Here is a 19,263-nt window from a genome sequence, read left to right on the forward strand (position 1 = left end):
AGCAGCGGACTGACGCGTCTGAGGCGCCTTTGAGCCCGGGCCACCGGCATTTCAACTTGTCAACTGACCATGACCAAGCATCGCCGAGGACTATGAGGATACGACTACAATCCGGCATTGGGACTTCAAGGTGGCAGCGAACACACCCCACTTTCACTCCCACAATAGCCAGACCTTCACGGCGAGGCTTCGCTACAACAGCAAAATGCTCTGGCCCGGCGAAAGGTGGCGAAAGCGATGAGCTGCCCCGCATGTACCGCTACGTTGTCGATGTGCATGGCCAGCTCTTCCTCTACGATACGGTGCCCAAGAATCTGACGAGCTGTGAGTGAACAAGAGACGAAGCCTCGACGGACGTCTTCTCTGACCATAAGAAGCTCGCTCGTTCGCTCCCTCGCCCACCAGGCTTCAAAGATCCGCGCTTCCTCAACTTCTTCTTCGACCGTGTCAAGCAGTCAGGGGCGGCTCCAGATGCAGCAAGCAATGGCCATCAGCAATCGCCACCATCAGAATGGCACGAGGATTCCACCTTTCTCTCCTCGCTCCCATCCCCTCGACAGTCAAGCATTCTGTCCTTAGCTCGTGAGCAGGGCTACGGGTGGATATCAGAATGCCAAGGAGAGTGGAACTTTGTAAATGTCGACGATGAGCACGGGACGCCAGTTGTGTTTCGAGGGCTGGTTGCGCCCACACAAGAAAGTGAGAACGATCAGGATGGAGGGCAAGGTAGCTTGACGTGGGGAGGAGATCGGACGATGCCGTTTCAGGTCGACAAGCTCAAGGTGTGCTCGTGAGTGGCAAGCGAGGAAGGGGTACGCAGAGGATGAGGAGCGTCGATGAACTTACCCTCATCACCTCTCGTCTTGCAGTCAATCAGGCTACCTCTACCACCCCTCGCCGTATCCGGGTACTCCCTCATGGCAGCGGCGTCTCGAGCGCTCCGACTCGCCACTAGCCTCTCCTTTCGGCCCCTACTCGCTCATCAGCTCTGACGTCGTCGTCACGCATTTCGCCTCTGATCTCGATGTAGACGAGAGCGGGGGTACGGTGCTCTGGCAAGGCAAGCGATGGGAGGTTGGGATGCTACGGGAGGGAGATGTGGTGAGGTAACAGGACCCTTCTACTTCACTCTGCTTGGTCGACGACAAAGTGTATCATTCTAGCATCCGCGTAGAGCGCTCAGGAGCGCCCTACAGGCTCCTGGTCCCTACTATCTGCGCGCCTACTTTGTGTGGTGAATCCTCAACTTCCTCGCATCGTATGAGTAGTTGCTGGCGTAGTTCTTTGGCCTGATCCTGGCACTCTTGGGCTCCTGCACGAAGTAGTTCCATCCTTGCTTCTCAACAAAGTGAATCGCATCCTCCTTGGTCTTGAACTGCATGTTAAGGTTGTGAACATAGTCTGCCGTGGAAGCCCATCCCATGAGTGGGTTCTCCCATCGGTCTGAGGATTGAATGAGGTCGAAGTTGACGCGCCAGTGGGCGATACCGGCTCGACCTGAGGAGTTGGCTGTCTTCGCGGGCTTGTAGATACGAACTGTGCGCTGATGAAGCTCAGCTAGTGGGGGAAGGGGCCGAGAGGAGAAGAAGAAGGTGTTGTCAGAGGAAGGTTCAAAGAATGAAGGTGATTGCTTGCGTCACGCCATACTCACCAGGCGCATCGCTGACGATGTGGGCCTCAACAGCAGTGTCATTCCTCTCCCTCTGCTCAGTAGGCAGGTTCCTCTCCTCTCCACTGCCTGAGGCGGATGAGTTTGTTGCCGGCGTGGGGACAGAGCTGGACTTGGTGGAGACGTCGCATCGCAGTGCAGAGACGCTGAAGCCCCGACGAGCGACGGGGGGCATCGAAGAAGATGCGAGGGAAGCACCACGCAAAGCGAGGGATGGTGTGAGCATTGATCGCATCATGATGGCGTCGAGTCGAAGAGATGGAGGGGTTTGTGGTAGCGAGCGAGGTGCGGTTCGTCGATTGGTCACACACACACACACACACTCGCTCGCTCGCCCCGCCATTGCTGGTCCGCCTCGAGTCGATGAGCCAGGTTCCGGTCCGGCCGGCAACGACGACGACGATGAGGGCGTGCGAGCGGGCGGGCGGGAAGATGAGGCGCCCTTGAATGCGTCCCCGCATCCAAGGCAACCAACGAAGTAGTCAGTTCAACACACTCGACGAAGTAATACGCTCCATCCCCACTCGATCATGGCCACACCAGCAACACGGCAGTCCGGTCCTCCTGCAGGATCCTCTTCGCCTGCTACAGGCCCATCATCACCTTCTCCAGCCTCAGCAAAACAAGACCTCACCTCGTATCTTGGCCTCCCACTTCGCCTCACCCTCTCCTCACCACCTAATACCCAAGTCTCCGGGCTCCTCTTCTCACACGATGTCCAAACGGGTCTCGTAGTACTCGAGACGGGCTACAACCCTGCTGCTCCCCCTCCCTATCCGGCTACGGCTGCCGCTGCGCCCAGCAGCCAAAGGACCAACGCGGTCATTGCGGCGCAGGGCGGCAGCTCGAGCAGGGAGCCGACGGGATTCAAGTTGATAAAGGAGCGATGCATCAAGAGTGTCGAAGTGCTGCCAAACACCACAGCAGAGGCGGCCGCAGCGTCTTCCAAGCCGGTCAATGGCGCTCCTTCATCGGCATCATCACAGAATGCCCCCGTCGCATCCGACGTCATCTTCGCCAAGACTCTCTCACCGATCACACCTATCGATGCATCCATCGCGGAACGTCGTGAGGCAGCTGCTTCGAGGGAGGCCCAATTGAGGGCGAGTAAGATCGGTGTGGGCGTCACAGAATTTGCGCAGGAGATCTTTGAAGGGTTGAGCAAGACGTAAGTCCGCGCGCATTGTCATGCCAACCGTCGGTGACGAGTACGAGTATTGACATTGACGTCCACCATCCGTCTCATACCCGCAGAATGCCCTGTCGCTGGCACCAAACCCAAATAGTCATCATGGACGAAATGATGCTCGCAGAGCCTTACGATTTGCCGTCATTACGCGTTCCCCGTTACTCTCAGAGCCTCTTGGAGCGACTGGCTGCGGATGACGAAAAGATCAGCCAGGCGGATCTCCCTCAGGGGGAAGACGTATCGAGGGCAAAGGCAAAGGCAAGGAGTTGGGAGAGAGTGTGCAAAGTTCTCGAGGGAGAGAGAAGGAGAGCAGCCGCGAGACGGGCAGCGCAGGGTGGAGGCTTGTGATGCGGAGAGGAGAGCAAAATGAATAGTATACACAAGTGCAGCAGACAGGCAGATGACATGCAGGACAGCATGCTTACATCTGGGAGCCACGACGAGCAGCCTCCCACTCACGCTCCACCACACTTGGCCACCACTTCCTCGCCAGCTCTGCATCCTCACTTCTCGTGTCCGGTGCCTCCCTCTCTCCTCCCTTCGCAACCAGCACCTTGCGCACTCCATGATGCGGTGGAGCTCCCTCCTCCAGCCATGGTGACGAGGGCGTGTCCTGGTCAGCGTCTGCCGACCTGACAAGCGGGAATGCCTCCAGAGGGCGATAGCACGCTTCAGCGATGTTGGCACCCCCTTCTTCGGGTGAGGTGATGAAGCTGAAAGGCAGGCGAGGAAGGACATATTGCATGAATGTGCGGCCGAGTAGGCTCGACTCCCGACTGAGCCCAGTGTTGGGGGAGAAGCCTTCCAGGCCAGGGACGAGGGCATGCAGCGGTCAGATGAGGGGAGCTCGATGAGAAGGAGGGCAGGGTAGAGACGCTCACCTGGTTGGACGACAATCACTTCCACGATTGATCCTGAGCTTCCACCGCGACTCTCACCCTCCTGTATCACCTTTACCAGGTGCTGTGCGCCAAGCAGCTGTAGGAACTTGGAGGCTCCGTAGGACCGCATCATGTCCCATGAAGAGGAGGCTTCGCGTCGTGGGTCAAAGAAGGTCTGCAGATCGTCTGTTGGACACGGTGGAATTAGAGGCATCGTTTCAATAGCAAGTCACTCAAGCTTACTCAGTGGACTCACCGATAGTCCTGAGCTTGCGATGCAATGCCGACCCAGTGAAGACGACTCGTACCGGCCTGCCCCGAGACGGCTCTCGATTCAGCAGCTGCGGCAGAAGCATTGCCAGCAAAAGCTGCTGTGAGACATGGTTCACACATGCCGTTTCCTCGTATCGTCCAGAGTCATCTCGCAGCCCCTCTTCTCCTGCCAGGTCGGCATCGCGATCCTGCACCAGCCTCTTCGAAGTGGCTGCAATGCCTGCATTCAGCAGGAAGACGTCGATGCGACCTGGCGAGATGTGCTTCGCTGCAGCTGTCTGAGCTGTCGCAATATCAGAGGAGATGGTCTTGGCTGCTGATCGGACAGAGCTCAAGGAGGAAAGGTTCTACGTGAGGTGCTTCTGATGTCAGCATTTCCTCTTGAGCATGGTCAGCTCACATCGCCCAGCTCACCGCCTCTCGCAGCTCAATATCGCTCTCTATTTCACCTCCGAGCGCTCTAGACAGAGCCTGAAGCTCATCTCTTGCCCGTAGGGAGTGTGCAGCCTTTGGATCTCTTGCCAGGAGGTAGATGTGGTAAGGCGGGGGCAAGGTAGCTGGAGCTGTCTTGATTAGCTGCCAAAGCGCGTGAAGACCCTGTGGCGAGCGGCGAGCATCGGGACTTAGAGCGTGCCAGTTACAGTGAGTCATACACTCTGTACTCACAAGCCCACTGGTACAGCCAGTGGCAACGATTCTGCTGCCTACCATGCTTTGCAATTCGCGTGAGGTGCGAAGGCAAGCAACGAATTGCTCAAAAAGGCGCTGGCTTGTGCGTGCGTCCCATCCGACTGGGCGTGAGAGCTTTTCAATTTTCGTGCGAGAACTTCTTGTCCGCTTTCCCACCACGCTGTCAGGTCTCAATTCACGATGTCTGCCTCGAGGTAGCGCAACAAACGCAGGTTCAAAAAAGCGAGGAAATGACAGCTCGAGATGGGAGCGACGTCACCGCAGACCAAGTAGTCGAGGCTGTCTTCTCTCGCTACAGGGCGAGCCTGGCAAGAAGTCATCGCCTCCAGTCCTCTTCTTCCTCCTCCGCAACGGGGCAAGTAATCGAATGGACGATACTGGCAGCCGTCTGTCTCGTCTCTCCGAGCGGGGTCATCAAAGCCACGCCGATCGCGCTCGGCACAGGAACGAAGACGCTCCCTTTCTCCAAGCTACGCCACCCTGCGCTGGGAGATGTGCTGCACGACTGCCATGCAGAGGTGATGGCTCGGAGGGCGGCGAGGACGTGGCTTGCCAAACGGATCGCGGCCGAGAGTACTGCGAGGAAGTTAAGCCTGACGGAGATTGATGGCTTACCCCTGCTACTTCAGCGGGACGAGCAGACCGGGCGAGTCGGATTGCGCAAAGATGTCGAGTGCTGGTGGTACGTTTCCACGCTACCTTGCGGTGAATGCTCTTCGCCCTCTTTGATGCGCCGGCGTCAAGAACAGGACAAGCTGGCCGTGGCTGCCACTGCCGAATGTCAGGATACAGCAGCAGTCGTTTCCCCAGATGCGAGCGCAGGCTCCAGTCTCAGCGTGGTACGAGGACGTCATAATCTACTCGCGGACAATACGGCCCCTCCGGAGCTGCGCACTGTCCCTGGGCGATGGGACTCTCTGCCTTCAATTTCTCATTCATGTACAGACAAGCTCCTCTTCTGGTCTCAGGTCGGCTGGCAAGGCGCCGCTCTGTCGCACTGGATTGACCCCATCGGGATCGACGCTCTCGTAGTCTCCAGCCCAGTCAGGGATCACCAAGACCTCATTGCGGCTGAGGTACAGAGAGGGCTCGATGTGCGCCTGAGAATGTCAGCATGCCAGGCTGAGTCGGTCGACGTCAAGCCACCACCAGTAGTCATCATAAGTGATCGCCTCTTTGACCACTCACAAGAAGTCCTCGCCCCGCTCTACCCTCCAACTACCGATCTCATCCCGTCATGGACGTCCAGCTCGTGGATCATGCCTTCCGCGACGGACGGTAGAGCGAAAGACATCGAGATCGTCGTAGGCGGTATCAAGCAAGGAGGCTCGCTAAGACGCAGTCCGAGCGACGGACCGCTGAGGGAGAAGGCACGTAGTCGGCTTTGCAAGCTCGACTATCTCATGCTGCTCGAGCGTTGCGGATTGGTGGATACAAACCTCGAGCGGCAAACATACGCCGCTGTCAAGGGCAAGGAGCTCGAAGCTCTCGAAGGCGCCGGCGTGGTCGCCTACCGTGAGCGCAAATGTCGAATGAGGGGCAGCGATGGTGAGGGGGCTGCGGCCTGGGACAGGGTTGAGGCTTGGCTGAGAGCTCATCAGCAGCAAGAAGAGGCGAGTGATGGCGAGAAAGCTGGGGACGCGCAACACAGCACCGATGCCGCTCCCCTAGCCGGCTGGCTTATCACGCCAACCGACGTTGAGCGGTTCACAGCTGCTAGTCAGAAAGCAAACGGCAAAGCTGCTAGTCAGAAAGCAAACGGCAACAAGAAAGTAGGGTAACGTAGATGCTTTGCATAGTCATCGATCCCTTTCGGGCCTATTGAGGACCACCCTGGACTTCTCTTCACGTCGCAATCAGTTCTTGGGCCCGATGAAAGGAATGAAGGCGGGCGTTTCCTCCTTGTACTTCTTCCACTTAGGATCATCGCCCAACTTCTTGTCAATCGACTTCTCCAACATCGGCACACCGGAGATATACCTAATCAAGCAGTACTCGAGCACAGGCGATGCGGCTGCCGCAAAGGTAATCCACGAAGGGTACCAAGGAGCAGAGGAGACGACCGCGCCCGTGGTAGAAGCGGCAGCGGAGAGGGCAGAGAGGGAGAGGATGTACTGCCCCGTCCAGAGGGAGACTTCACCAAAGTAGTTGGGGTGACGCGTCCAGCTCCAGGTGCCGCGGGAGATGAATTGCTCATTGTGCTTTCCTTGAGACTTCTCCTCGCGCCAGGCCGACTTCTCGCGGTCGGCGATGACCTCGAGCCCCATGCCGAGGGCCCAGACTGTAAGGCCGAGGAAGTCGAGGGGACGGAGACCGGGTTGGAGGACGCGAGGCGTCGTGTTGACTAGCCAGACTGGGAGAGCGGTCAGGGTGATCCAGGTTGCCTGCATCATCCATGCGCCGAAGAACTTGAGAGGGTTCGGCTTGATGTCGTCGAAACGGGAGTCGCCGCCGTGCTTTTGGATACGCTGCGGGGGCGCAGAGTGGGATGGGGCGGAGGATCATTGAGTATTAGCAGTGTGTTCGATGGAGAGCTGCAGCGCATACTCACAGCAAAGAGGAAGCTTCCCAATCGACCAGCCCAAAGCATAGTTAATCCGCTCATGATAAGCTGGCGCGGAGCGAAGGCTGTGATGGCAGGCAAGGCTGCCGTGCTTCCCATCAAGTACTTGGCCTTCAAGCTAGGGTAGTAGAGGGAGAAGCCCACAGCAGAGATGAAGCCCAGTGATCCGCAGAGATCGTAGTACTTTTCCGTCTTCTTTGGCACGGCGATTGATGCGCAGGCTGCCTGGACTCCGTAGATGAAGCCGACTGTCGGGGCAAGAGCTTTGAGCCCTGCTGTTAGAGGGAGGAGGGGCATGGTGGATGGATTGAGGGGGGGAAGAGCGGATGAAGGGGAGGAGGAAAGAGAAGCTCAGTCGAGGAGGTCAAGTTGAAGCTGAAGTTGAAGGTCAGCTCATCTCAGTCGTGGACCCTGAATCGACCAGTCTCAATACGTAATCGATGCTGCTGCGCATCTCGAGTCCCGGCGGGCGATTTGACTGGCCAAGTGGAGTTCGCCTGGTGCAGGGGCCATGCCTGATTGAGCGCGAGCGGAAGAAATGGCAATCAAGGTTTGAGATCGACGGCGACATCGAGCTTCTTCAGCAGCACCAGTCAGCTCGCCGTCCTCGCCATTAGCGATGATCGCTTCGTCCACCTCTCAAGGGAAAGCGTCTTCGGCCTCGTTGCTCTCCACCATCCTCACTTGCCACAACCACCCTCACCCTCTCTTCTCGTCACCCACGACAGACGAGTACGTCCCCTTCCACCTGCACCTCGACCCAAAGCCAACAGCGCAGATCGGCTTCATCCCGGCCAATGTCCTCGATGCAATCAAGGCTCGCAATGACAATGCGGAGACGACAGTCTTCGTTCACGACGGGCGTTGGAGTCGCATAGGGCTGCACGCCCGGCTGAATACATTCGAGAAACGGAGCAAAGCCCTAGCAGACGTTGTAGGGGCATGGCATGAGGAGGGGCTTTTCAGCTCAGCTTTAGACGGCTGGCGCGACGAGATGTATGGCATCTACTCATCTCCTTCCTACCCTTATCGCACATGGGAGAACAAGGAGACAGTGCCGAATGAGAGAGCATTTGAGCTGGAGCGGGCGGCGTGCGCCTTATTTGGGCTCGCGACGTTTGGAGTGCATATGACAGCTTATGTCGACGGCAGCTCAGCATCAAAATCAGGCAATGCAGGCAGCACAGAAGGTCTTCGCCTTTGGACCCCACGTCGCTCCCCCACAAAGGCGACCTGGCCCTCCTACCTCGACAACTCCGTCGCAGGCGGCATCACATCGGGAGACTCTCCGTATGAAAGCATGGTACGAGAATGCTGGGAAGAGGCTGGTTTGCCGGCCGACCTAGTTCGTCAGCACCTGCGCCAGACGGGCGTCATCACCTATGTGTATCGTACGCCGGAGGGCTATTTGCAGCCCGAGGTGGAGTATACGTACGATCTGCCCCTTCCAGCGGACGTGAGGTTGAGGCCAGAGGACGGGGAGGCAGAAGATTTCAGATTGATGGAGGTGGACGAGGTGTTGCAACGGATGGGCAAGGGGGAGTTCAAACCCAACTGTGCCCTAGTGGTCATAGATTTCTTGGTCAGGCACGGGATCGTGACTGTGCAGGAAGAGCCGCGGTATATGGAAGTGGTAGCGCTGCTGCACAATGACTTGGCATTACCTGGACCATGATGGCAAGAGCATCACGAAGATCCATCAAAATACCGTCGAGAGCTTGTTCTGAGCGAGGACTGTGAGCGCGAAGGATGAGAGGGTCATTGGCGTGAGCGCCTGAAATGTCCGCACAATGTAGTTCGAGGAGCAACTCACCTGCCTCAACTCCACTCCTGAAACCATCCGAGTCCACACCTCTTGACCTCGTGGCCCTCGCAATGCTACCCTTCACCCCGCTTCCCTCGCCATCCGTCACTCCGTCTGCCTGGCCATCTCCGTCCTCTCCCAGCTCCACATCGTCCATCTCCTCCCACTCCAATCCGCCCGTCCCCAGTTGCTGCTGCTGTTGCCCCTCTCCCAGCCCTGATCCTGATAGCATAGCCGTTGTTGCGGGGTTGCGAACCACCCACTCTAACCACGGTCCCCCGACAATCTGCTTCAGCACACCTGGCAATGACATGCCCCCAGACCCAGGGATTCCCCCGCCAGTAGGAGCTCCACCGCTCATTGGGTCTGACCCTCCTCCCACTCCTAGTAGAGCAGAAGCAGGCCTCGTAGGAGGAGGAGCCACCCCAAGCCCGCGCGATGGAGGCTGAACAGGGTCAGTCAGCAAGACGAAGGTGTACATGCTCGCCGTTTGGAGGTGGGAGAGGGAATACGTGGGTGTCGTATAGGTATTGAATGCTGAGGGCAGTGATTGCTGCCGTGATGGATTCGAATCGCCAGAGGAAGGGGAAAGCTTTGAGAGCATATTACGTAGCGAGTAGACGAGGCCATAGATGAGCTTGGCGTGCTCGGTGAGGGGGAGCTGGCCCGATGGAGCGGATGGGGTCGAATTTGGTCTTGAAGACGATGATCCACCATTTGGATAGCCCTGACCCACACTGCTAGCCCCATCTCTCGCTGCTGTACTTGACGTCGTGACACACCTGCTCACCCCGGGGAGGAGGTCAGGGCCAGGATTGAGCAGCGGGCGTGATGGTGAGGGAGTGGAGGAAGAAGGGGAGGAGGCAACGGTCCAGTCATGGTGATAGATCAAAGTGCAGTGTCTATCGTAGATCCAAAGGGAGTAGGCTTTCGTTGCCATTATCGTGTGCGATGACAGAGAGGGGAATGGGACAAGAAGGTAGACAGAGAAGAGTTGGTCTCGCTGCTCTCTCGACGTCTGTCCGGCGCCGCATGGGCCATTTGCATTCACGCGTCGAGCTCCGCCGCTTGCCTATCTTGACCTTCACACTAGCTCGCAATCTCTGACCACGACTTTATGCGTAATGATATTAGAGCGACCCATTTGACAACGATGGCGACGATGGCCGTCTTCTCGTCCTCTCCTCCCGCTTAGGCCCCGCCGGCGCACTCGCAGGCAGCGCAATGGTATAGAAGTTGGGCCAGACGAGCTCGTCCTCCACTGCCTTCCTGAGCACCTCGACGATAAACTTCTCCACCTTTCCCACATTGCGCAGCCCATGCTTATCCACTTGTCCAACCGAAGACTCGAGCGTGACGTGAGGGAGGAGACGCTCACCTACTGTTGGGGGTCGCTGTTGATGTGGGTGGATAGGCGGAGGAGGCTGGGTGTGACTGGTGCGCCGTGACCCGTATTGCGGCGGCGTGCGAAGCCCTCGTGCTGATGTAGCTGCCGCTGCTGTTGTCGTCGCCTGACCCGATGCGATGATGGTATCACTGGTCCCCTCACGACGCCTCGATCCGCCCTCCAGCTCATCATCGTCCACATCATCACTCCCCTCGTCCGTTCCAATGCCGCTCTCGTCCTCTACCAGGGAGACATGGACCCTTCTCATTGTTCCTCTATCCTCGTCTCCCTCCTCAAATGCCACTACCACGCCCGCCTGCACGCCCAAACCAATGACCGACACGCTGAGTGGCAGTTGCATGAACGCGGGTGTTGGGTGGTTGATGACGAGGGAAGTATTGATGCCTAGCTTGAGCGTGTTGGTCGACCAGACGACGGAGAATTGCATTTGCATAGAGGGTAGTTGGGATGTTGACGACGACGACGAAGGGTCTTGCGGCCCTTTAGATCCTCCCGGCGTATCGGCAGGTGAAGGATCTCCAGTCGAAGGACCCCAGGCAGGTGGTGACCTGCTTGCCGACAGGCCGCTCTGAGATGCTCGCCAGTAAGTTGGACGTCGATATGGCTGCTGTTGCTGATGATTTGGTGGTAATGCGCCGGGCCAATGACCGAAGTACCCGGACGTATTGGGAGTGTGCATGCCACTGTAGTACGGACTCGGTGGGACGACACCTCCGCTCCCCGTTTGCGATCGCTGTGGCCATGGACGGGTACCTAATCCCGCTCCCCAAGCAGGTGTAGTCAGACCGCTGCCTGATGCTGATCCTGGACCACCATTGGCCCATTGCGGTATCGATGCTGGGAAACTCGCCATAGATCCAGCCGCACCGCCATGGACTTGTTGGATATCGCTCGGCGTGTACTGACGGAACGTCTGCAGGCGGGGACCGACAACACCTGGCCCTGTGAATGGTAAGGAATGCTCTGCTAGCCTAGCGAGATGATCTCCAGGCTGCAATCTCTTGCGCATCGGCTGCGGCCCTTGGCCTCTGTATCCCTGCTCCCCTGGCGCAATGACGTCTCCCTCGTCATCCTCCGCCTCATCCTCAAAGGCCTGCGCAGCCACATGCCTCACCGCAGTAGTCTCGGTAGCTGCCTGCTGCTGCGAGGCGGCCGCCGTAGCCTCATCGCTGAGCTCTCTCCACACATCTCCCAGATGGGTGAGCGTCACATCCGGCGGGTCCTGCCCGAAGTCGAGGGACGTCAGAGAGATGGGCCCGATGAAGTCTGGACGGGGGGCCTTGCTGAGGGACGCATTGAGCTTTGCGAGGAGCGAGTCGGCTAGTTGCGCATCTAGGAGCGACCAGTCAAGGTCGAGGGACATACGATGACGAGCCCGAGTGTGGGGATGAGCTAAGGAGAAGAGGAAAAGGTGTTGGTCGCTGCACAGGCGCGAAGGCACGAAAACAAAAGAGAGAAGCCCGTGCGTCGACCGGACTGCACTCTTTCCTTGCCATCCGTTCATCCGCATCACCAAGGACTCACAATGGAGGCTCAAGGAGAGGCCAAGCCGCAGAATGGAGCAGCTGTAGCTGGCCCGTCAAGGCAGGACAAAGCGCATCAGGCCGAGAGGCTGGCGCAAAGACTAGCAGCTGGGGATGGCGTGAGTCGGGCAAGGCATCAATGATTGAGCTGCCATCCTTTCTGACAAGATCGATCTCCTCGCAGCGCCTCGCCCTCCTCCTCACCCAAATGGCAGATGCTCTCGCATCGCTTATTGACAAATCTCAGGAAGCAACAGCGCAGAGTGCGAATCACGACGGGGAGGAGCAAGAGCCAATCGCCATGAGTGACTATGAGGACCTGCTTCAGGATTGGCTTGCCAGCGTTCATGTGAGTCCATTGGCAGGGCGAAATTACAGTATGCCTATGGACGTATGGTCTGACATTCTCGCGCTCGACAGGACATTCAACTCACCCTTCGCAAAGCCATTCGCTTCCTCGTTCTCGCCCAACATCCTCCTGTCCTGACCGCCTCACACGCTCTCGTTGCCGGCGGAGGATCCAACGCAGCCAGAGCTGGCCGAGCAGCCATGCCAGCTCACCTCGCCGATCTGCAGCAGCCTCAGCAACCCACATCGAAGTCAGATGGCGACAAGGCGGCAAACGGCACCGAGGGCGAGGAAAGCGAGGATCTCTCCCTCAGTTCCATGCGCGTGCAGCATCGGGCGTGGAAGGACCTCCTTACCACGCTGGAAAGCCTGAAAGCCCAGCAAGACGAGCGAGAAGCTTCAGGCCAGACCAAGTGGCCCGCTTCATTACTCGAGGAGCTGATACCAGTACATAGATGATCGTAAAGAGCGCTGAGTACAATGACATTCTACGCCGTGCATATGTTCTTGCTCAAACGCGTCCCAGCTCCTCCAAGATCTGCTTTTGCCGCTCATCGCTCACCTTTCTGAACCCCTCGAGGCGCATAGTAAAGGTGCCTGTGCCCGCCGTCAAAGCTCGGAGGCGCGATGAGTAGGAGACGAGCTTCGTCAGCGGAACGAGAGCGACAATGGTCGTCTTCTGTCTCGCGCCAGGAATGGCTCCCTCTGCCTCTCCACCTTCTCCTTGCGACTCCGGTGGAAGATACACATCCACCGGCCTCCTTTCCGTCCCCTCCTGCGCTGCCCCTTCATGCTCCACCTCAACGATATCCCCGCCTTGATCGGTCGTGACATCGCTCACCACTCGCCCCATATGTCCCTCCTCCGTCTCGATCCTCACCCGCATGACAGGCTCCGCAATGCGTGCCCCTGCCTCACGCACCGCACGGCGCACAAGGCTCTGGATGATCGCGCCCACCGCGCGAGGGGGACTCTGCTCGGGTCCAAAGGTCTGCACATCGGTGACACGAATGTGCAGCTTCGTCAAGGGCTGTGAAGCCAGAGGGCCGCGCGAGAGGCAAGCCGTCACCCCCGAAAGAACAGAGCGCCGCAGAGAGTCTGCGTCGATGCCTACGGTACCGGTCTCGTCTGATCCGGCAGGAGTGGCTCCCTTGCTTCCCTCCCGACGAGCCTGCCTCTGCTCAGCATTGAGGTTTGACACGCCAGATGCGGGATCACCCTTATTGCCTCGAGCTGTACGACTCTTGGCCTCGGAGCGAGATTCAATGTTGCCCTTCTGGCCCTCTTCGCCACCCAGGCGAACCTCAACGATATTATCTCCGTAGGCGGGGTCTCCTTCCTCGTTCTCTGCCAGGGCCTGCACGGTCACGCGAGCCCCTGCCTTGACCCGCTTACCGCCCATATCGCGCTCCAGAACGTCCTCTACGACATGAGGCTCTGCATTGACGCCGCGCAGCTGCTCGTCGACCGTCTCTCTGAAAGCGACTCTGACTCCACCGATGCGCGCTTTCACCCCGAACTCATTTTTCAGCCTATCTTTTGCGATATCCAGGTGAAGCTCGCCCATGCCGCTCAGGATGGTCTGATTGGTGCCTGCGGCACCGAAAGCTGACCCTCCGCCTGCGTCGTCCCCCGATCCAGAATCGAGTCGGAGGGAGGGGTCGGTACGGACTAGCATGGCTAGCGCTTCGTTCACAGCTTCTTCGTCGGATTTGGAGTGGGCATCGACGCTTACGCTGAATACTGGTGGGGGGACGTCCACCGGTCGCAGGCGGAGCGTAGGATCCATTGTAGCCGCTTTGCCTCCTGCAGGCCTAGCGTCAACGAGCGTGTCACCCGTTCTTGTGTCCTTGAGGCCGAGCAGGACGCCCACTTGTCCCCCGCCAAGCTTCTCTACTTCGGTATACGTAGACCCGAAAGGCAAGAGGAGGCGACTGAGTCGTTCCCTCGTGCCCGTGGAGGTATTGAAGAGCGTGGTAGTACGACTCAGCGTGCCCGAGTAGACCCGCACGAATGTCATTGGCCCCCGACGCTTGTCCCAGACGACTTTAAATGCCAGGCAGGAGAGGGTCGGGTCTTGTACGTTGATCGAGACACGGTTGGCGTCTTCGGCTGCGGCGACCGCATCGTCTTCGCCTGTCAGACGAGGCCCGTCTGAAGCGGCTGCAGCGCTTTCCTTCTTCTCGCTCGCCTCTTTGGACGGTGGAGTAGCCTTGCCCTGTACCTTGGGCTTGCGCGATCCTCCTCGCCCGACCTCACGGGCGCGCTCACTCGTACCATGGACTGTGCCCTTGCCCATCCCTAGCTCATCACGTACATCGCCCGCTTCGCCCGGCGAGGGCAAGTAATCGACCACAGCGTCCAGTACAGGCTGTACCCCGACATGCTTGGCTGCCGAGCCGAGGAGGGTAGGGACAATCTTGCCGGCGATCGTGAGTCGACGGATGCTTTGACGCAGGGATTGGGCTGAGATGCTCTGGTGAGGATCGTCCGACTCGATGCTGAAGAGCTCTTCCATGAGGACCTCGTCGAGGGAAGCGAGGGACTCGATCAATGAGTGACGGGCGGGCCCTATCTCTGGTGATGAAGAAGGAGTGCGGACTACCTGCTCGCCCGCTCTGCCTTCGAAGCGCAGCTCTTCCTTGGTGAGAAGGTCGATGACTCCAGCTATACCGCCGTCAATTTCTGTTCCTCCTGATCCCGACGGCAAGATGGGCAGCTGCAGTAGCAATGGTCTTGCGTGAAGACCCCGCTGAACAAATGACCGCAAGCATCTCGCAATAGATGCTCCGGGCCTGTCGAGCTTGTTCAAGAAGAGGACATTCGACTTGATCCCATATCGGCTGCCGATCTTCCAGTTGCCTTCCGTCTGGGCCTCGACTCCCTCTACGCTATCCATCACTACGATGCACCCATCGGCGACACGGAGGGCGCGCTCGACTTCGATGGTAAAGTCGATATGGCCTGGCGTGTCAACAAGGGTGATAGCTGCCGAAGGGTTATCCTTGCTGCTCTGCGATTTCCACCATAGTGGGCCGACGGCTGCACTTTGTATTGTGATGCCTCTTTCTCTTTCTTGCTCAAGGTAGTCGGTGACCGTCGATCCGGAATCGACGTCGCCCGGCAATGCTGAATTGGCTGCAGAGTGGACCGAGTCAGGTGCACTGGCTTGCCCGCCTGTGTGGTAGAGGAGACGTTCGGTGAGTGTAGTCTTGCCTGCATCTATGTGTCCCCAAGCGGAGATGTTGCGAATGGCGGAGAGAGGGACCTCGTGTGGTGTTGAGAGTAGCGGTGCGGAGGAGGAGAAGCAGCGGCGCATAGCAGGGGATCGTGGTTGAAGAGTCTTGGTCATCGTCATGCGCGGTCCAAGGCTTTGAGCGGACCTGGCCATACCGGCGGGACATGCCCTGAGGGACACAGCAATGGACAGCTGCCTGCTTGAAGTCGCCGCATGTCTTGCTGACGCCCTTTGTAGCATCTTTGCCCTCTTTGCTAGGTAGCCTGCTCTCTTGATTGGGCCTCGAGGTTGAGAAGAAGTCGGAAAAAGTTGAAGCCGCGTCTCTGCCGTCGTCGTGGTCCGCCCGAGGAGTGGAGGCGACGTCAGTCCGACGTGCATGACTTGATGGCCTCAGCAATGCTCCTCCAAGGCATTGCGTGCGGGGAAAGTGATACTCGCACTCCTTTTCCTTTGATCCCCAGCCTATCACCATGATACCCACTCAAGCTCGCCGACTCGTCTACTTGCGAGCGACATCACCACGCTATGCGCTGCATCACGGGACTCGAAGCTGGCCCTCAGCAGAGTCAGCCAACGAGCTGCAGATCACCGATCCATTGGCAATCTATCAAGCAAAAGTAGCTAGGGGCGAGCTCGATGAGGATCAAGAGCAGGTCAAAGCATTGGTCAAGCTCCGCAACTTATCAAGAAGACTGCAAGACTATACACCGCCTGCTCACTTGCTGGGAATCCTCAACGGCGGGCAGGGACGCTCACTCACTGACTCCCAGGGAGAGACATCAGCGAGTGGGACTGCCCAGCAACAGCAGCAACAGCAGCAGCAACAGCTCGTGCGCTATCTCACCACGCAACAAACGCTCGCCGACCTCGACACTCCTCGTGGGCTTCTCATCACCGGTCCACCAGGTACAGGCAAGTCGATGGTGTTGGACATCTGGTTCGACTCGCTCCCCACGAGAGGAAAATTCCGTAGGCACTATCATCACCTCCTCCTTACCATCTACCGCATCATTTGGGTAGAGGCAGAGAAGCGCAGGCAGGCATTGAGGGGAGGAGCTCCTCCAACACCGCAAGCCACAAGTGAAAAGGACCTCGAGTGGGGTCAGCATGTGTCCAGTGGGCCCAGGAGAAACACTGTCCTGCCCTCGCGCGGGACCGGGGTAGTATGGAAACGAGGAGGAGAGCACGGCTTACGCCCAGACGGCAAAGGATCAGGTTGGAGGCGCGTACTGCAAGGCATGCCCTTCTTTCGCCCAGACTCCCTCTCTGACTCAGATGGGGCTCAAGCTCATCTCGAGGAGCAAGAGCGCATGTATGCAGAGGCCACGGCTAATGTGGCTACAGCCAGCACCACGACACTGCCATTGCATGCGGCGGCCCAAATGTTCCTCAACTACGGGCCCGTGATGCTCTTCGACGAGGTGCAGCTGGTCGACATTGCCTCGGCAGGCCTACTCAAGCGCACTCTGGAGGCGTACTGGATGCTTGGTGGGGTCGTCGTTGGGTCGTCGAACCGCTTGCCGGAGGACCTCTACAACAATGGCGTGCAGCAGCAGCAGTAAGTGCCCGCGCGAAGCCGCACTCTCCTGGCCGTATGCTGACCATCAGTCCCCTCCCCTCGCCCCTGCCGCCAGACTGGTCCAATTCTTTGAAGCCCTCAAGAATCGCTGCCCCGTCCACGAGATGAAGAGCGAGCGCGACTTCCGTCGTTCCCCGGGCGCAGTCGAGTTTTGGACCTCCCTTGGGCTCGATGAGGACAAGGCGAAAGCCAAGGTCGACGAAGGTCCGGCAAGCTCCCACTCACTGGCACGCACAGCGTACTATCTCCGCTCCCAGGAGTCGGCTTTCCAGCAGCGGCTCAACGCGCTCATCGACCATCGTCAATCAACTCCTACCACGCTCAAAGTATACAACCGACCCCTGCACATCCCCCTCGCCTACCCACCCACTTCCTCCTCGCCCTCCGTCGCAATCTTCACCTTCCATGAGCTCTGCGACTCGCCACTCGGCCCGGCCGACTACCTTACCATCGTCTCCCACTTCGAGGAGATAGTGGTACGTGACGTGCCGCAATTGCTGCTGGTCAACAAGAACCTTGCGAGAAGATGGATCACTTTCATTGACGCTGCATACGAGGGTGGGACGCGTCTACTCGTGCTGGCGGACAGTGAGCCGGACGAGCTCTTCTTCCCCGATGCAAGGGGAGAGAGGAGGGAGAACCGTTCCCGAGGCACTGCCGGGGGACAGAGTAGGAGGGGCCTGGGCCAGGGGCAGGCTGAGCCTGATGATGTGGTGGACATGTCCGCTCGAGGGGCGCGAAGCCCCTTCTTGACTCCCAAGGCAGGGCAGGGGTACCCGGAAGAGGAAGAGCTCGCGGCTAGGAGAGCACAGCGGGACGGGCGGGAGGAAGAGGAAGAGTACTACGATCTCGACTCGTCCGATCTGATTCAGAGCGAAACCCTCTCCGAAGCAAGGCAGGACGTGGAGGAAGGGTTCAGACCCAACATTTCCTCTTACGTGGACGAGGTGTCACCCGAAGCCGCCTCCTCCTCTTCCTCCGCGCCACCACAGCGCACCGCTGCTCAGGAGAGAGAAGCCCGTCGTCTCGCCAAAGAAGCCGCTCGCGCCCGCGAAGAAGTGGTTGTGGGATTCCCTGACCTGGCCATATTCTCAGGCGCAGACGAGCGATTCTCTTACGCGAGGGCGGTGAGTCGTCTACACGAGATGAGCAACGACGAGGTCTGGCGAAGGAGGAAGAGATGGGCTCCTCTTCTGGAGAGCGAATTGATGCTTTGGGGGGTGCGTGAGGGGAGGGAGGGCGAAGAGGCCCCGGGCAGCTCTGCGAGCCGTGCGGGCCCCACTGGCCATTCGTCGAGGGAGGCCCATCCAACCTTGGCGGGCATGACCGATTTTGCGGACGAGGCGTCGTATGAGGCATCGACTTTCCCAGGGAGGACATCAGCGTATCGCGACGATGATCTCGCCAGCGTCGCTTCAGGTGGTCGACCATCAGCAATGAAAGGTGGACCCGTAGCGCACAACATGCCCAGCACTGCCTTTGGACGCTCGCCCCCGCGCGACCTGGATGCCGACGCTGGGGCGCAGCAGGTCGCCTACGAAGGGGAACGATCCGCCCCTCCTCCGAGTCGCGATGAAGAAGGCGGTCCCCCTCGTATTTCGCCGGTGCACGTCTGGGGAATGGTTGCCGATTGGGGACCGCGCGCGGGACGATGGGGTCAGGGACCGAAGGGTCTAGCCAAAGCCGGTGATGAGGAGGACCTAAAGAGGGAGGCTGAACAAGCCGCGAGAGTGGGAAGGGAGCAGAGGGCAAACGCCAGGGAGAGGAGAGAGAGGGACAGGGACAGGGCGAAGCGGGCCAATGGAGAGGAGTAGTGGCTTGCTAGACTTGAATGCGCTAATGAGTTGCAGCGATTGATTTGTATGACTCGCCGCTGAGGTAACATCGAGCTCGCGACGGTGATGATCAAGATTATTCGATTGAATTAGAGAAAGGATGATGATGATGTGAGATCGAGAAGACCGAGAAACAGGAGCATCATACATGAGAATCAAGAAGTGGAAAGCGAGAGGAAGATCGTGGATCTATCTCAGCCTCTAGCTGCGAACCAGCTGCAGTCGAGTGGGAGGGAAGAATCAAAGAGACGGAAGGTGGTCCA

At 58.6% G+C, this 19,263-nt stretch overlaps 12 protein-coding genes across 12 annotated transcripts; 6 read left to right on the forward strand and 6 right to left on the reverse strand.

The window, feature by feature from the left end:
- Positions 1 to 63: 63 nt before the first annotated feature.
- BDZ90DRAFT_230542 (hypothetical protein) lies at positions 64 to 1,373 on the forward strand. The gene is made up of 3 exons (XM_025505510.1): positions 64 to 324; positions 406 to 790; positions 870 to 1,373. The coding sequence occupies exons 1-3, from the start codon at positions 252 to 254 to the stop codon at positions 1,108 to 1,110; spliced, it is 699 nt and encodes a 232-aa protein (XP_025364294.1). The 5' UTR covers positions 64 to 251; the 3' UTR covers positions 1,111 to 1,373.
- BDZ90DRAFT_216593 (hypothetical protein) lies at positions 1,223 to 1,844 on the reverse strand (the record flags this gene model as incomplete). Its single annotated transcript, XM_025504279.1, has 2 exons — positions 1,223 to 1,557; positions 1,652 to 1,844. 2 exons carry the CDS (start codon positions 1,842 to 1,844, stop codon positions 1,223 to 1,225), a joined length of 528 nt encoding a protein of 175 aa, XP_025364295.1.
- A 275-nt stretch (positions 1,845 to 2,119) lies between these two features.
- On the forward strand, positions 2,120 to 3,206 carry BDZ90DRAFT_273584 (hypothetical protein; the record flags this gene model as incomplete). Its single annotated transcript, XM_025508809.1, has 2 exons — positions 2,120 to 2,837; positions 2,924 to 3,206. The coding sequence occupies exons 1-2, from the start codon at positions 2,200 to 2,202 to the stop codon at positions 3,204 to 3,206; spliced, it is 921 nt and encodes a 306-aa protein (XP_025364296.1). The 5' UTR covers positions 2,120 to 2,199.
- BDZ90DRAFT_277944 (hypothetical protein) lies at positions 3,180 to 4,723 on the reverse strand (the record flags this gene model as incomplete). Its single annotated transcript, XM_025509047.1, has 5 exons — positions 3,180 to 3,659; positions 3,740 to 3,925; positions 3,996 to 4,359; positions 4,427 to 4,609; positions 4,679 to 4,723. The coding sequence occupies 5 exons, from the start codon at positions 4,721 to 4,723 to the stop codon at positions 3,280 to 3,282; spliced, it is 1,158 nt and encodes a 385-aa protein (XP_025364297.1). The 3' UTR covers positions 3,180 to 3,279.
- A 125-nt stretch (positions 4,724 to 4,848) lies between these two features.
- Positions 4,849 to 6,689, forward strand: BDZ90DRAFT_117442 (hypothetical protein). Its single transcript, XM_025503265.1, has one exon. It carries the CDS (start codon positions 4,933 to 4,935, stop codon positions 6,481 to 6,483), a length of 1,551 nt encoding a protein of 516 aa, XP_025364298.1. The 5' UTR covers positions 4,849 to 4,932; the 3' UTR covers positions 6,484 to 6,689.
- BDZ90DRAFT_249518 (DUF1295-domain-containing protein) lies at positions 6,442 to 7,562 on the reverse strand (the record flags this gene model as incomplete). Its single annotated transcript, XM_025507658.1, has 2 exons — positions 6,442 to 7,170; positions 7,254 to 7,562. 2 exons carry the CDS (start codon positions 7,560 to 7,562, stop codon positions 6,559 to 6,561), a joined length of 921 nt encoding a protein of 306 aa, XP_025364299.1. The 3' UTR covers positions 6,442 to 6,558.
- Positions 7,563 to 8,037: 475 nt separating this feature from the next.
- Positions 8,038 to 8,940, forward strand: BDZ90DRAFT_209408 (hypothetical protein; the record flags this gene model as incomplete). The annotated part of the gene is made up of 1 exon (XM_025504046.1): positions 8,038 to 8,940. A coding segment is annotated over one exon (903 nt), but the record flags the coding sequence as incomplete, so codon positions are not given.
- A 24-nt stretch (positions 8,941 to 8,964) lies between these two features.
- On the reverse strand, positions 8,965 to 10,009 carry BDZ90DRAFT_258598 (hypothetical protein; the record flags this gene model as incomplete). The annotated part of the gene is made up of 2 exons (XM_025508087.1): positions 8,965 to 8,999; positions 9,079 to 10,009. 2 exons carry the CDS (start codon positions 10,007 to 10,009, stop codon positions 8,965 to 8,967), a joined length of 966 nt encoding a protein of 321 aa, XP_025364301.1.
- Positions 10,010 to 10,173: 164 nt separating this feature from the next.
- On the reverse strand, positions 10,174 to 11,851 carry BDZ90DRAFT_230544 (hypothetical protein). Its single transcript, XM_025505511.1, has one exon. The coding sequence runs from the start codon at positions 11,838 to 11,840 to the stop codon at positions 10,200 to 10,202; it is 1,641 nt and encodes a 546-aa protein (XP_025364302.1). The 5' UTR covers positions 11,841 to 11,851; the 3' UTR covers positions 10,174 to 10,199.
- A 142-nt stretch (positions 11,852 to 11,993) lies between these two features.
- Positions 11,994 to 13,209, forward strand: BDZ90DRAFT_230545 (hypothetical protein). The gene is made up of 3 exons (XM_025505512.1): positions 11,994 to 12,119; positions 12,185 to 12,349; positions 12,421 to 13,209. Exons 1-3 carry the CDS (start codon positions 12,003 to 12,005, stop codon positions 12,805 to 12,807), a joined length of 669 nt encoding a protein of 222 aa, XP_025364303.1. The 5' UTR covers positions 11,994 to 12,002; the 3' UTR covers positions 12,808 to 13,209.
- On the reverse strand, positions 12,760 to 15,879 carry BDZ90DRAFT_230546 (P-loop containing nucleoside triphosphate hydrolase protein). The gene has a single exon (XM_025505513.1). It carries the CDS (start codon positions 15,824 to 15,826, stop codon positions 12,860 to 12,862), a length of 2,967 nt encoding a protein of 988 aa, XP_025364304.1. The 5' UTR covers positions 15,827 to 15,879; the 3' UTR covers positions 12,760 to 12,859.
- A 112-nt stretch (positions 15,880 to 15,991) lies between these two features.
- Positions 15,992 to 19,245, forward strand: BDZ90DRAFT_230547 (hypothetical protein). Its single transcript, XM_025505514.1, has 2 exons — positions 15,992 to 17,144; positions 17,221 to 19,245. The coding sequence occupies exons 1-2, from the start codon at positions 16,057 to 16,059 to the stop codon at positions 18,977 to 18,979; spliced, it is 2,847 nt and encodes a 948-aa protein (XP_025364305.1). The 5' UTR covers positions 15,992 to 16,056; the 3' UTR covers positions 18,980 to 19,245.
- Positions 19,246 to 19,263: the final 18 nt, after the last annotated feature.

The sequence above is a fragment of the Jaminaea rosea genome, assembly GCF_003144245.1.
Source record: "Jaminaea rosea strain MCA 5214 unplaced genomic scaffold BDZ90scaffold_2, whole genome shotgun sequence".
Classification (NCBI taxonomy): domain Eukaryota; kingdom Fungi; phylum Basidiomycota; class Exobasidiomycetes; order Microstromatales; genus Jaminaea; species Jaminaea rosea.

Excerpts from the sequence above, each read along its gene's own strand:
- BDZ90DRAFT_230542 (XM_025505510.1), top strand. The coding sequence starts at position 252 with ATGTACCGCTACGTTGTCGATGTGCATGGCCAGCTCTTCCTCTACGAT. Across the intron at positions 325-405 it reads GCCCAAGAATCTGACGAGCT|GCTTCAAAGATCCGCGCTTC; the intron begins GTGAGTGAACAA and ends CTCGCCCACCAG. Across the intron at positions 791-869 it reads GACAAGCTCAAGGTGTGCTC|TCAATCAGGCTACCTCTACC; the intron begins GTGAGTGGCAAG and ends CTCGTCTTGCAG.
- BDZ90DRAFT_117442 (XM_025503265.1), top strand. The coding sequence starts at position 4,933 with ATGACAGCTCGAGATGGGAGCGACGTCACCGCAGACCAAGTAGTCGAG.
- BDZ90DRAFT_230544 (XM_025505511.1), bottom strand. The coding sequence starts at position 11,840 with ATGTCCCTCGACCTTGACTGGTCGCTCCTAGATGCGCAACTAGCCGAC.
- BDZ90DRAFT_230545 (XM_025505512.1), top strand. The coding sequence starts at position 12,003 with ATGGAGGCTCAAGGAGAGGCCAAGCCGCAGAATGGAGCAGCTGTAGCT. Across the intron at positions 12,120-12,184 it reads GACTAGCAGCTGGGGATGGC|CGCCTCGCCCTCCTCCTCAC; the intron begins GTGAGTCGGGCA and ends ATCTCCTCGCAG. Across the intron at positions 12,350-12,420 it reads ATTGGCTTGCCAGCGTTCAT|GACATTCAACTCACCCTTCG; the intron begins GTGAGTCCATTG and ends CGCGCTCGACAG.
- BDZ90DRAFT_230546 (XM_025505513.1), bottom strand. The coding sequence starts at position 15,826 with ATGCTACAAAGGGCGTCAGCAAGACATGCGGCGACTTCAAGCAGGCAG.
- BDZ90DRAFT_230547 (XM_025505514.1), top strand. The coding sequence starts at position 16,057 with ATGATACCCACTCAAGCTCGCCGACTCGTCTACTTGCGAGCGACATCA. Across the intron at positions 17,145-17,220 it reads AATGGCGTGCAGCAGCAGCA|ACTGGTCCAATTCTTTGAAG; the intron begins GTAAGTGCCCGC and ends CCCTGCCGCCAG.